This window comes from Heterodontus francisci, chromosome 23 (genome assembly GCF_036365525.1).
Source record: "Heterodontus francisci isolate sHetFra1 chromosome 23, sHetFra1.hap1, whole genome shotgun sequence".
NCBI classification, from domain to species: domain Eukaryota; kingdom Metazoa; phylum Chordata; class Chondrichthyes; order Heterodontiformes; family Heterodontidae; genus Heterodontus; species Heterodontus francisci.
Window position 1 is genome coordinate 67877857 of NC_090393.1, and position 14085 is coordinate 67891941.

Consider the following 14085-nt stretch of genomic DNA (forward strand, 5'->3'; position numbering starts at 1 on the left):
TCTAAGTCAATAACAAATATAATTAATAGTTGAGGAGCCGGCACAGATTCTTGTGGGACACCACTAGTCACTTCCTTCCAATTCAAGGACATACCTATTATCCCTATTCTATGTCTACTGTCTAACTATTGGGGTGTGTACAAAGAAGATTAGTGAAGCACAGGAGATATTTCCTCTGACTCACCTCTTCAAGTGATCGAGCAGGAACAGGAAGGTGATTAGATTAGGTTCTGGCAGTGAAAGCAGTAGATTCAGCATACAGCTCTCTTTAGCGACAGGATCGGACAATGCTGAAAAATGAACAACAATACGAACTTCATCATTTCAGACCTCCGCTACAATATACTATGAACCAAATGAACTTCAATTCATTCATTTCCCAACAGAAAATGGAGGATCATGAAAACAGCTCAAGATGGGTGTGGGCAGATGCACTGGTGCTCAGTATCATGGAGTGAGAGAATATAGGTCTAATCTCCAATGCCAGAGAAGGGCTTTGGGATTCTGGCATTTTCTCTGAAAATGAAAGGTAAAAATTGGATGGAGGAATGTTGCCCTGGCTTCTGACAGGCCCTCAAATGCACAGGGCCCAAGATGAACCAGTTTGTAGAGGGAGGAAGCAGGAAGTATTCTAAAATAGTTGAACAACTAGCTGGTGTTCACTTCAGTGAGGTACTGCAGGGCAGTGAGAGAAACCTTTAGTCAATTTCTAGAAAATCTAAGTTCCAAAAAGCATGGTGTTCAGTGGAATGTGTTTGAAGTGCACAAGAACAAAAAGCAAGTAATGAAACTACATTGACATTGACTGAGAAAAAATATTAAGGAAGAAGATGAACTTGTGATGTACTGAGTCACATAGACCAGAAGGTTGTAAGTTGATCTCATCCATTCTTAGTTAGCTAATTGAGGCCAGTTTGGGAGATGGCGGGAGGGCGGGAGTTAAAACTGGTCTCAGAAACCCTGAACTAAGAACTGCAAGATCAGCTAGCATTGCTGCTCCAGATCACTATCCAGGGATACCTGTTGGATAGTGTGGACAGAACTATGCTCGCATGTAATGCCCTTACAGTCTGGGCCCATTTATAATGAGTCACAAATGACATCCTAAAGAACTGTGACAAAGGTAAACTAAGCCCCCCCCCCCCAACCTTGTCCTTTTCGACTTGTCTGTAGCCTTTGACATGGTTGACTACACCATCCTCCTTCAACACTTCTCCAATATCATCCAGCTGAGTGGGACTGCTCTCACCTGGTTCCATTCTTATCAAAAAGTCATATGTAACCACTTCTCTTCCTTCTCCTGCACCATTACCTCTGGTGTCCCCAAGGATCTATCCTTGGCCCCCTTCTATTTCTCTTCTACCCCTTAGCGACATCATCCGAAAGCACAGCGTTAGTTTTCACATGTATGCTGATGACACCCAGCTCTACCTCACCACCACTTCTCTCAAGTCCTCCACTGTTGCTAAATTATCAGACGGTTTATCCAACATCCACTACTGCAGGAGCAAAAGGTTCCTCCAATTAAATATTGGGAAGACTGAGACCATTGTTTTCGGTCCCTGCTCCAAACTCTGTTCCCTAGCTACTGACTCCATTCCTCTCCCTAGCAGGATTCTAAGAATAAGCCAGTCTGTTTGCAACCTTGGTGTCACATTTAACCTCAAGTTGAGCGTCCGATCTCATGTTTATGCCATCACAAAGATCGCCTATTTCCACCTCTGTAATGTTGCCCAACTTCGCCCGTCTCAGCTCATCTGCTGCTGAAACCCTCATTCATGCCTTTGTTACGTCTAGACTTGACTACTCCAATGCACTCCTGGCTAGTCACCCACATTCTACTCTCTGTAAACTTGAGGTCATCCAAAACTCTGCTGCCCGTGTCTTAACTTGCACCAAATCCCGTTCCTCTATCACCCCTGTGCTCGCTGACCTACATTGGCTCCCAGTCGAGCAACCACTTGATTTCAAAATTCTCATCCTTGTTTTCAAATCCCTCCATGATCTTGGCCCTCCCTATCTCTGTAATCTCCTCCAGCCTCACAACCCTACGAGATATTTGTGCTCCTCTAATTCTGGCCTCGAGTGCATCCATGATTTTAATCATTCCACTGTTGGAGGTTGTGCTTTCCGTTGCCTAAGCCCCAAGCTCTGGAATACCCTCCTCTGCCTCTCCACTTCACTTTCCTCCTTTAAGACACTCCTTAAAACCTACATCTTTGACCCAATATCACCTTTTGTGGTTTAGTGTCATACTTTGTTTTATAATATTCCTGTGAAGTGCCTTGGGACGTTTTATTATGTTAAAAGTGCTATATAAATATAGGTTGTTGTTGTTGAGTAGCCACATGAGCTGCCATGCCCTCTGGAGAGAAACATTGAGAAGAGGGACAGGATCTAACTTCTTAATAAAGTGAAAAGGCTGGATACTGAAGGCTAGTACTAAACCTGGTAATACAGCAGCCTGAAACTAAACTGAAGGAATAGCGTTCTATTTCAGGTCCTGGCTTTATTTGTCCAGTAAGCACTAACTTCATTGAAAGATTCAAAGGAGATTGGATCAATTCCTGATTCAGCAGGGGTTTTTGCTTTTGAAATGAAAAGTTGAGAATTGATCAGACAGAATTCTGAAAAAGGACCTGAATGGGGGAGGAGAGCTTCTTTCAAAGTCGGAGTGCCCCGTATTTTAAATTTCCATTATAAATCCCAATGTCTATATTTAAGATAGAAACTGCCTATGTAAACTTGTCATGGCTCAGTTGCAGGCTCCAATGGCAGCAGGGCGTGACAAAAGCATGACAAGTTTACAGAGGCCACTTCCATTATTAATATGACCATAAGTATATGTACATATAGGAAATCATTGACAGGAAGTGTGTGCAAATAATTTTAATATAAATTATCAATTATCAATATATTATATATTGTTCAAACTACATGATACACAGCACAATATATCTATATATTACATGTAGTTCAGTAGCTAATTCTATATAGTTTAACTCACTATTTTTATATACAGCACAATCATTACATTATATATAAATTGTTTACATATAACACAATTGTTATTCTATAAGAATTAAAAACAAAATACTGCGGATGCTGGAAATCTGAAATAAAAACAAGAAATGCTGGAAATACTCAGCAGGTCTGGCAACATCTGTGGAGAGAGTAGCAGAGTTAATGTTTCAGGTCAGTGAGCGTTCTTCTATAAGGTTCTATTATCATAAGGTACCATAACATCCAGCCTTTTGTCTCCTGAAGCTGTGTTGCAGTTCAGTACGTTAGTATCACAGGTGAGCAGTGTGGGCCACAAAGTGAATCCCTCAAAACTTTGGCATGTCTTGTTCGGGGTGGGGATGGGGGTACAGAATGTCGTGAGGTAAATATGTGAGAGAGGATGGGATGGGATTATGGAGGCGAGCTACATTAGCAGCTGGTGTACAGCTTGTGGTGTTCTGTTCTCAAGTGGCTTAAGCTGTAGTCAGGGATCAGGTTGTGTGGCTGCCTCCTCAGGTAGAATGAGATGTACAGAGTATGCAAGGCAGAGGGGATGAAAGATCACAAATTAGTTCCCAGTGCAAAACCAAGAATATCAATAGTATAAGAAATCAATTCTCCTGAGGCAAGAGGGGAGCATATCGCTTGTGACTTACCAATGCCCTCAGCAAAGTTAGGGTACAACTCATCTGTGAAAAGGGGCTCAGGCAACTCTCGGAAATAAAGCTTTAAGGTTCCTGCGATGGCATTAACGTCCATTTCGCTCATCATCACAGACACATCTTTGTTATCTGCAACAACAAATATATTTTCAAGTGTGTATAAATAAACTGAAAATGGATGAATAATCTGAACATGGATAAATGAATTGAACATGGATAACTAATCTGAACATGAATGCATGAATTGAAACATGGTTAAATGAATTGAACATGAATACATGAACTGAACAGATATAAATAATCTGAATACGGATAAATGAACTGAACATGGATATATGCAAAGAGTAGTTTAGTTTAGTTTAGAGATACAGCACTGAAACAGGCCCTTCGGCCTAGCGATTATGTGACGACCATCAACCACCCATTTATACTAATCCTACGCTAATTCCATATCCCTACCGCATCCCCACCTGTCCATATATTTCCCTACCACCTACCTATACTAGGGGCAATTTATAATGGCCAATTAACCTATCAACCAGCAAGTCTTTGGTAGAAATGAGGTTGTTAAAGGAGATTGCATAGTTAAGGGGTTAGACAAGGGTTTCTGTAACTGTCATCGTGAGTCCCGCATGGCATGTTGCCTCCCTGGATACAGGGTAAAGGACATTCTACAGAGGGAAGGGAGTGAGTCAAAAGTTGTGGCTAGGGAGGAAGTTAAAAAGTAGGACCACGAAGGTTGTAATCTTTGGATTTCTGCCAGTGGCACGTGCTAGCGAGAACAAAAATAGGAAGATAGGGAGGATCAATGCATGGCTTGAGGCATGGTGCAGGAGGGATGGCTTCAGATTCATGGGGTATTGGGACCAATGTCCTCGAGGACAGGGATAGGCACTAACATGTTGCACCGTGGACATCTGACAAAATTATTGACTCAGCCACGGACACGGGGCAATTAATCTGTATATAAAGTGTATAGCCAATCTAATGCCATCAAAACACAGTCCGATTTAAAATACATTTCTCCCTATAAAGTAGCTAAGCATTCAAACATCAACAGAGAGCAGCACAACTGTATTAGCTAGCTAGCAAGCAAAATAATATGTAATGCCAATGCGAATTACTTTTGTTGACAGAATACAGCATGTCACCATGTCATGGGTTAGTAGATGGACATTATCGGATGAACTCTGTGGATTGACACTATGTCAGGAGTGGAAGTTCATCCAATAAACCATGAAATTCAAGGAGAGGATTGTTATTGTGGTGAGGCAGTAGCAAAAACAGCAATAGGAAGATGGACCATTTCTCACACTGCTGTTGTCATAACTAAATTTAACCCATGATGGTCAATGTTTGTGCAAATTCTCCACCTGCTTGTAATACCTGTCTGAAGACAGGGCAGCCAACAAAAGGGCAGTGATCCAAATCAAGAGAATTTTATAGGATGGAGCAGATAGTACTTCAGAAGAGTCATGTAAAACAGAAAAGCAGAGTGTTACAACCGAGGTGGGAGGAATGCAGTCTTTTCTTGTCCCACTTCTCCACAGGTAATAACATATTTTTAAAAAATATTTACCTAGTTACACACCAACCAGGTTTCTTTAAGAAAACAAAATTATCAGTTTATTATCAAACACGTATCCAGTAACGAAGCAAAGCATTAACACACAGATTGAAATATGAAAGTTCCCTTTTTAAATTCCCCACACACACACACTGAAAAAATACAGAAATTCTCTCTGAGCAGGTCTGTTGCAAAAAAAGAAAAAAAAAAATGTTTAGGCCGAATACTTGCTGATTGTTGAAGAAAAAAAAGATATGGAAGGAAGTCAGTTGTTCCTTTTGGTCTGGCGTCTGGTTATACGGAGACAGGTCTTTGGGATCTGTTCTAAAGCAGTTCTTTTCAGGCGGCATTGAGAATTACTGTGGCAGATTTTTCCAGCTTCTCAAGAGAGATGCAGCAACAGGAATTTTAGCCCTCCCACACTGGATCTTTGCAGGGTTTCTTCAAAGAGGTAGAGAAAGAGGTGAGCTGGGTGGTTTCTTTTTCCTTGGCAGGCAAAACACCAACTGTCTTCAAAACATTTCACACCCAACTGAACTGAAAACAATAACTTCCCCAAACAGAAAGTAAACCTCCTGACCTCCATAAACCTTGACATGTGTCTTCTCTGTAAATATCTTTCCCAGGTCACCAAGGTTTCTGTTGTTTATGGAGCCCAAAGCACATGATTTCCAGCAAAGGTTGTTTTCAAACAACAGCTCAGTGTCCTTTCAGCGAACTGTCAGCAACAAAGCAAAGTCCAGCATTTAGGAAATCTTCAGCCTTCCAATGAATCCATCTCCTCAATTTAAATATGAGTCCTCAAAAAAAGTACTTAACAAAAATATAGAAGCATCTTCATAACACCTCCATCTTTGGAGGAATGAAGCCCCAATTTTAAATGTGTTGCATTACATAGAGTGAAAAAAACAGATGAAAAAAACACATTTACACACTCATTCACTCTTTCCCTGTAACTAATACAGTTCTGCTTTGTACCATCTTGTGTTCAGATAACTCAAAGCAAAGTTAAATCCTAGACAAGCACCTGTAATTACATTATATTGCCCCGCAATGTGGCTAATCTTTAAGTGATAAGGTTGCAATAGTAAACTGCATCAGAATGGTCTGGCATTCTGATTTTTACATTTTTCCACAAAGGCTGAGGTTATGATCAGTATATACCAGTGTCTCTCTGTAGTTGTGGCAAACAGACTTCAAACTGCTTAAGAGCTAGTATTAAGCCTAGGACTTCTTTTTCCACTGTTGAACATCTTTTTTGGTGTTGATTTAGTTTTTTGGAAAAGTATCCCACTGGCCTTTCTAAGCCTGATTCATTGTCTTGTAACAGAACTGCACTGACCCCTGGTCACAGCACCAATTGCTACCTTGAAGGGCTTAGTGAATCAAAATGGCTTTCACCTTCTCAAAAGATGCTTGGCACTTCCCTGACCACAATACCTTGGTTTTCTTTTTTTTGTAGCAAATCTGTCAGTGGAGCAGCTATAGTACTAAAATTTGGTACAAACTTGCGGAAGAAACCACACATCCCCAAAAATCTCAGGATTTATTGCTTAGTCTTTATGGGTAGGGAACTCCAGCAATGCTTGTACTTTTGCTGTTCTTGGCAACACTTGTCCTTGCCCTACTATATGCCTGAGGTAGGCTACTCTCGCTTTTGCAAATTCACGTTTGGCAAGCTTTATCACTAAATCATATGATGGTAATTTTCTAAACAGAGCTTCTAGTTGCTCCAAGTGGTCTTTCCAAGTGTCACTGTATACCAGCACATTGTCAAGGTAAAGCACACAGTTAGGAACACTGGCTACCACTTGGTTCATTAGTCTCTGAAAAGTGGCTGGGGCATTTTTTAGTCCAAATGGCATGACTCAGCATTGGAAAAGACCGTCCAGTGTGACAAAGGCCAATATTTCTTTGGCTTGGGGTGTTAAAGGAACCTGCAAGTATCCCTTAAACAAATCTATTTTTGTAAGAAACGTGGCACTGCCCACTCTGTCAATACAATCTTCCAAGCGAGGAACTGGTAGGAATCTGACTCTGTTATTGCATTAAACTTTCTGTAGTTTATGCAAAATCTAGTGAAACCATCAGGTTTAAGCATTAACACCATTGGGGAACTCCAGCTGCTTTGACTGGGTTCAATTAGGTGTTTTTCCAACACGAATTGGATTTCTGCTTTTACCTGGGCCTGTTTGTCTGGAGTTAAGCGATAAGGATGCTGTTTAATAACAAAGGATTCCCCTACATCCACATCATCCTGGCTTGTCCCTACAGACTCCTTTAAATGCTGTGAGTAGCCTTGTTAGGTCTTCTCGTTGTCCTGCATCTAAATATGAAAGCATCGTGTCCAATCTCCCTAACAATTCAGTATTAGCTAACCAGATAGTAGGAGGCTCAATCTGAGAATTGTCTAGGTCTCCTTCTGTCTCATCCTCACTATCCCTTTCATTCTTCACTGTCCCTACTACCTGACATACCTTTGCTTGCTTATTCTCCTCCCGGCGATGATATTGCTTCAACATATTGATATGACACAGCCAAATCTTTTTCCGGCGATCTGGGGTGTCAAATCAAATAATTTACTTCACCAATTCCTTCGGCCATTTTATATGGACCACTGAACGATGCTTTCAACGGTTCATCTTGTAAAGGCAGTAATACTAACATTTCATTCCCCTGGTTGAAATGTTCAGGACTTGGCATGTTTGCCCATTTCTTCATGGTTGTTTAAGAAGTTTTCAGGTGTTCCTGAGCTCTTTGCAAGCTCTTGTGAGCTGCTCCCAGAACACAGATACATAATCTAGCACAGAAGATTCATCCCTCTGTTCTAAAAACTTTTCTTTGATGAGTTTTAGAGGACCTCCTAACTCATGTCCATAAACTAATTCAAAAGGACTAAAACTGGTCGACTCATTAGGTGAATCCCTAGTGACAAACAAAAGACATTCTAGCCCTTTATCCCAATCATAGGATATTCATGGCAGTATGTCCTGATCATCAATTTGAGGGTACTAAATCCCCTTGTGGCTGTGGGTGGTATGCTGAAGACCTTACCTGTGTTATACCCAAATTATTCAACTTCCTGGAAAATTTTAGATAAAAAATTGGAACCTTGATTCGACTGAATCTCCATCAGTAAACCATATCTAGTGAAGAACTGGGTTAACTTCTCTACCATTACATTAGCAGAAATTCTCAAGGGAATGACCTCTGGGAAGCAAGTAGCCATATCCATGATAGTGAGTATATATTGGAGTCCCCACTTCGGTTTTCAGTAAAGGTCCTACACAGTCTACCGACACCCTACTAAATGGTTCCCCAAAAATTGGTATGGGAATTATAGGTGCCAGTTTTATGGCAGGTTGCGGTTTTCCCACAATTTGGCATATATGGCATGTTTTATAAAACTGCACCACATCCTTGGAAAGACCTGGCCAGTAAAAATGTCAACCTATACGTGATTGGGTCTTCCGGATCCCCCCATATCCCGCTATAGGAATTTCAAGGGCTATCCTTAATATTTCCTGGCGATACTTGGACGGTACCACGAACTAGTGAACAACCATCCATTCTTTGTCCACAGGTCTGTGGGAGAATCTTGAACTGGGGTCACTGTTTAAAAATAAGGGGTCGTCCATTTAAGACAGAGATGAGGAGAAACAGAGGGTCATGAGTCATTGGAATTCTCTTCCTCAAAAGGCAGTGGAAGCAGAGTCTTTGACTATTTTTAAGGCAGAGATAGATAAATTCTTGATAAGCAAAGGGGTGGAAAGGTGGAGTAATCAGTTCAGCTAGGAACTTATTGAATGGCAGAGCAGGCTCAAGGGGCCGAGTGGCCTACACCTGCTCCTAATTCATATGTTCGTATGTATGTTCACTTCCTCATCAGAATTGCATTTTGGAACTCCCTTTGCGTCAGCTTCAGTTAGAGCAGATTGTGCCACTTTATTTAACTCTGGATTGGCTTGCTGAGCCTTGATCAGAGAAGACTTACTGAACATTTCCTTCATATTATCCAAATCCCCAAAGAAAGTTTCAGATATTCAACTATCTGTCTATGGTGCCAATCTGACCTCCAACAATGAAACTTGTTTAGCCATTGCTTGGGTCACTACACATGAAGGAAGATTTTCTGGAACCTTTCCCTGCAACTGTTCTGTCTCTTTAACTTCGCTTGGGGTTTCCATGACTACTGGAGAAGTTACTACCTTCGCTCTGGCCAAATCAGTCCCCAAGAGTAGATCAACTCCGTCTACAGGCAAACTATGGACGTTTCCTACAGTTAACGTTCCAGACATTAGGTCACACTCAAGGTGAAACCGATGCAAAGGTATGGGTATATACTCCCTGCCGATACCCTTCAATAAAACCTTGGCATTCAATGCGCTCTCTGGTGGAAAAGTCATGCCTTTCCCCAGCAAAAGAGTTTGTGTTGCTCCTGTATCCCTAAGTACAAATATAGGTTTACCTGCCTCTCGAGGGCTCAGGAGTTACTTTTCCTTTTGACAATAATTCCCTATAACTCTCAGCTATTTTGTTCACGTCCCCACACTCTCAGCAGTTTTTGAATTTGGCCTTACAGCTGCAGTCAGAGCTACCGCCTGATCCGCTGTACTCTCGGTCAGAACCCCTTTCTCTGCACTGGCCTTGTGCACCCCAATAAGTCCCCTGCGTTTACCCCACAACTTCCAGCATTCTGCACAAAGGTGTCCCACCTCGTGACAATGGTAACACTTAGGCTTGCGGACCTTACTTCCAACTTCAGCATCTTCCTTTCTGACCTGAGGAGGAGATCCCAGGGTGTTCCCAACTGTTCTTTCACCCTCCCGCCTTCTATCCTTCTCGGGATTGTGGGGGTGACGGACAAAGGGTCTGGGCTTGTAAACAAGCTCGAAATCATCAGTGATTTCTGCTGCCTGTTTGGCTGTTGAAACTTCCTGGTTCTCTATGTGGGTTCTTACTAACGGAGGGACTGAATTTTTAAATTTTTCCGGGAGAATTATTTCTCTAAGGTTCTCATACGTGGTCTCTACCTTTAGTGCCTGTATCCAACCATCAAAATTAATTTGCTTTACTCTCTCAAATTCTGTATAAGTCTGTCCAGGCTGTTTCTGGACATTCTGAAATTTCTGCCTGTACACTTCAGGGACCAACTCATAAGCAGCGAGAATAGCCTTTTTTTGCCATCTCATAATATGGAGAAGCCTCCTCAGAAAGCGTGGCATAAACTTCAAGAGCTCTGCCTATCAACCTGCTTTGCATAAGCAGTGTCCAGCTTTCCTTCAACCGCTTCATCTGTCTGGCTATCTTTTCAAAATAAATGAAAAATACCTCTACGTTCCTTTCCTCAAACTTTGTGGAGGGCTTGCACAAATTTTAACAGCTCTCCACTGGGTCCTGGGCTGGAGATAGGTCTTTCCCCACCTGAATTTTCATCGGGGTCAAGGGCATAATTTTTTTCTAGTTCCAGCCTACTAATCTGGTATTCCCTTTCTCTCTCCTTTTCCTCTCTTTCTCTTGCCCTTTCTCTCTCTTGCTGCTCGGCTTGCTCCCTTTGAAATGCTTTCTCTTTTGCTTTTTCTCTCTCCTGCTGCTCTGCTTGGCCCCTTCTAATATCCTTTCCTTTTCCCTTGCCTGAAATTCTAGCTCTAACTTCTTCTTGCCCAACTGAATCTGTGCCAGTGTTACCTTGTCTTCTTCCGATTCTACTCATCCCTCTGGCTCTTTCACTTCAATCTCCAGCTGTCTGGCCACTAGTCTTTGAATTTCAGTCTGCCTATCTTTTGGTCTAATCAATTTCAAGTGCTCCACCACATTTGACAGCTCATCAGTGGACAATGCAGTTAAAGACTCATAATCTATTCCAGGCTGCTGCACAAATGCACTAGCATCAAAAGTAGCCATTCTGGTAGTGGAAGCTTTACTCTAATGTATAACAGACTTGGCGTTTTCCTTTTCCCCTTTTCAATTATTATTACCCCACTTACAATTGCACTTTGTTGGCTTTGGGTTATCCTGCACAAAGCCCCCAATTATATGTTACGACTGAGGTGGGAGGAGTGCACTGTCTTTTCTAGTCCCACTTCTCGGCAGGTTATATATTTAAAAAAATGTTTATCTAGTTACTGATTCGGTCAATCATGTACTCTACTCTTTATCGCAGAATAAAATACACTGATCAGGTTTCTTTAATAAACAACAAAATTATCAGTTTATCAAACAATACTTATCCAGTAATGAAGCAAAGCATTAACACATAGATTGAAATATGAAACACAAAGAAGAAATGCTGGAAATACTCAGCAGGTCAGGTAGCATGTGTGGAGAGAGAAGTAGAGTTAACGTTTCAGGTCAGTGACCCTTCATCAGAACTGAAATATGGAAGTTCCCTTTTTAACTTCCCCACACATACGCTCACACACACACTGAAAAAAAATACAGAAATTCTCTCTCCAGGTCTGTTACAAAAAAACTTAGGCCAAATACTTGCTAATTGTCAAAGAAAAGAAAAATATGGTCCCTTTTGGTCTGTCCGGGTATATGCAGAAGAATCACTGAATCTTTTCTAAAGCAGTTCTTTTCATATGGCGTTGAGAATTATTCATAGAGTCATAGTCATAGAGAGATACAGCACTGAAACAGGCCCCTCGGCCCACCGAGTCTGTGCCGACCAACAACCACCCATTTATACTAATCCTAATTAGTCCCATATTCCCTACCACATCCTCACCTTCCCTCAATTCTCCTACCACCTACCTACACTAGGGCAATTTACAATGGCCAATTTGCCTATCAACCTGCAAGTCTTTGGCTGTGGGAGGAAACCGGAGCACCCGGAGGAAACCCACGCGGTCACAGGGAGAACTTGCAAATTCCGCACAGGCAGTACCCAGAATTGAACCCGGGTCGCTGGAGCTGTGAGGCTGCAGTGCTAACCACTGCGCCGCCCCAGGCAGGTTTTTCTAGCTTCTCAGGATAGATGCAGCACCAGGGATTTTAACCCTTCCATACTGGATCTTTGCAGGGTTTCTTCAAAGAGGTAGAGAAAGAGGTGAGCTGGGTGGCTTCTTTTTCCTTGGCAGGCAAAACACCAACTGTCTTCAAAACATCTCACATCCCAACTGAAGTAAAAACAATATTTTCCCCAAACAGAAAGTAAACCTCCTGACCTCCATAAACCTTGACATGTGGCTTCCCCAAGTCAGCAAGGTTTCTGTTGTTTAGAGAGCCCAAAGCACATGATTTTCAGCAAAGGTTGTTTTCAAACAACAGCTCAGTGTCCTTTCAGTAAACTGTCAACAACAAAGCCAAGTCCAGCATTTAGGAAATCTTCAGCCTTCCAATTAATCCATCTCCACAATTTAAATATGTGTCCTCAAAAAAAACTTAACAAAAATATAGAAGCATCTTCAGAACAAGAGTGGGACAGGAAGGGACAGAGAGATTAATGGTAGGTAGCCAAGACAAATTTTTTTCATCTTGACAGGCTGTTAAACGAGGTCCTGGATTCAAAAATACTGAAACAACAGCATCTCTCATGAACAAAATGTCATTTACTCAGCAAAGTTAGTGACAAACTTAGGTAAACATAATTACAAAGAGCGCCCGACAGTTCCTCCAATAAAGCGATCCTCTTAAATTCACAATTCGCTTATGTCTATATCTCAGTCTACCATTGTTGATTCCGATTCAGCTGACAAGATAATTATTAACAAAAAGCTTCTCTACAAAAAGTTGAGCTGTTGTTACTGCATGTATTATTCAGTTATACAATGCTTTGTCACTATCTATAAGATTGTACTCCAGCCTAAGCAATTTATGTCCAAGCCACATCTACCAAAGAAAGTCTCAGACAGAGAGACCTGGTCACCTGTTGCAGTGCTAATTCAGTCTCCTCTGGGACAGCTGTTTTGATCATGGCCCGATCCACTACACATTCAGGGAAACTGCAGGGGACCATTTCCTGCCACGGCCACGTCTCTCTGATCTCCTGCGGTCTTTCTTTCACTACTGGGGGTTACCATCTTCACCCCCGCCAGATCATTACGTAGGACCAGGTCAACCCTGTCCACAGGCAAACTAGGGACAATCCCTGTCACCGGCCCCAAAACTAGGTCGCACTCCAGGTGCACCCGGTGTACAGGTACAGGCATACACTGCCCTAAAATACCATTCACCACCATTCTGGTGTTCATTGCACTCTCTGGGGGAAAGGTCAGGTCTTTTCCCAGTAAAAGGGAGCTAGTGGCTCCTGTGTCCCTGAGAATTACTGTGGGTTTGCTTGCCCCACTCAAGGGGTATGGGGGTTACTTTCCCTTCAGACACAAAACCCTGATAACCTTCAGGAATCCTATTAACTTTTCCTGCACTTGCAGTAGTAAACTCCCTGGGTCTCACTCTTACTGCAGTTAAAGCCACAGCTTGCTCTGCTGTGCTTTCCATCAGGTTCCGTTCTTCACTGAGCGGGTGTGTCCTGATTAACCCTACAGGTTTTCCCTTTAGTTTCTAGCAGTCAGCTTTTAAATGCCCTACTTTATTACAATGGAAGCACAGTGGTCTCCGGGTCTCACCCTTCTCACAGCACCTTTCTTTTTGGCTAGAGGAGCCCCCCTGTGTCTCCTGCTTTCCTTTCTCTCCCCCCTGGACTAGTTGGGCTCCTATCGTCTTCCCACTCTTTGTCCTTTTCAGAAATGTGGGGGTGACCAGGAAAGGTTCTCCCCTGGGAAACCGACTTATAAATTAAAGCAAACTCATCGGCTAGAACAGCCGTTTGCCGGGCTCTCTGGACCTGCTGCTCCTCTACAAGGGTCTTTATTGAGAGTGGGAGAGTTTTTCAATTCCTCTAACAGAATT

General features: G+C 42.3%; 1 protein-coding gene across 2 annotated transcripts in view; it reads right to left on the reverse strand.

Moving 5' to 3' along the window:
• The window catches only part of si:dkey-91m11.5 (PH_BCR_vertebrate and RhoGAP_Bcr domain-containing protein), a 632155-nt gene that overhangs the window by 14818 nt on the left and 603252 nt on the right, over positions 1-14085 (reverse strand). For both annotated transcript variants that reach the window (XM_068055461.1, XM_068055460.1), the window contains 2 exons: positions 3660-3794; positions 185-290 (listed from right to left, as the gene is read on the reverse strand). In XM_068055461.1, coding sequence (XP_067911562.1) covers positions 185-290; positions 3660-3794 — 241 coding nt within the window. The remainder of the gene's footprint in view (positions 1-184; positions 291-3659; positions 3795-14085) is intronic.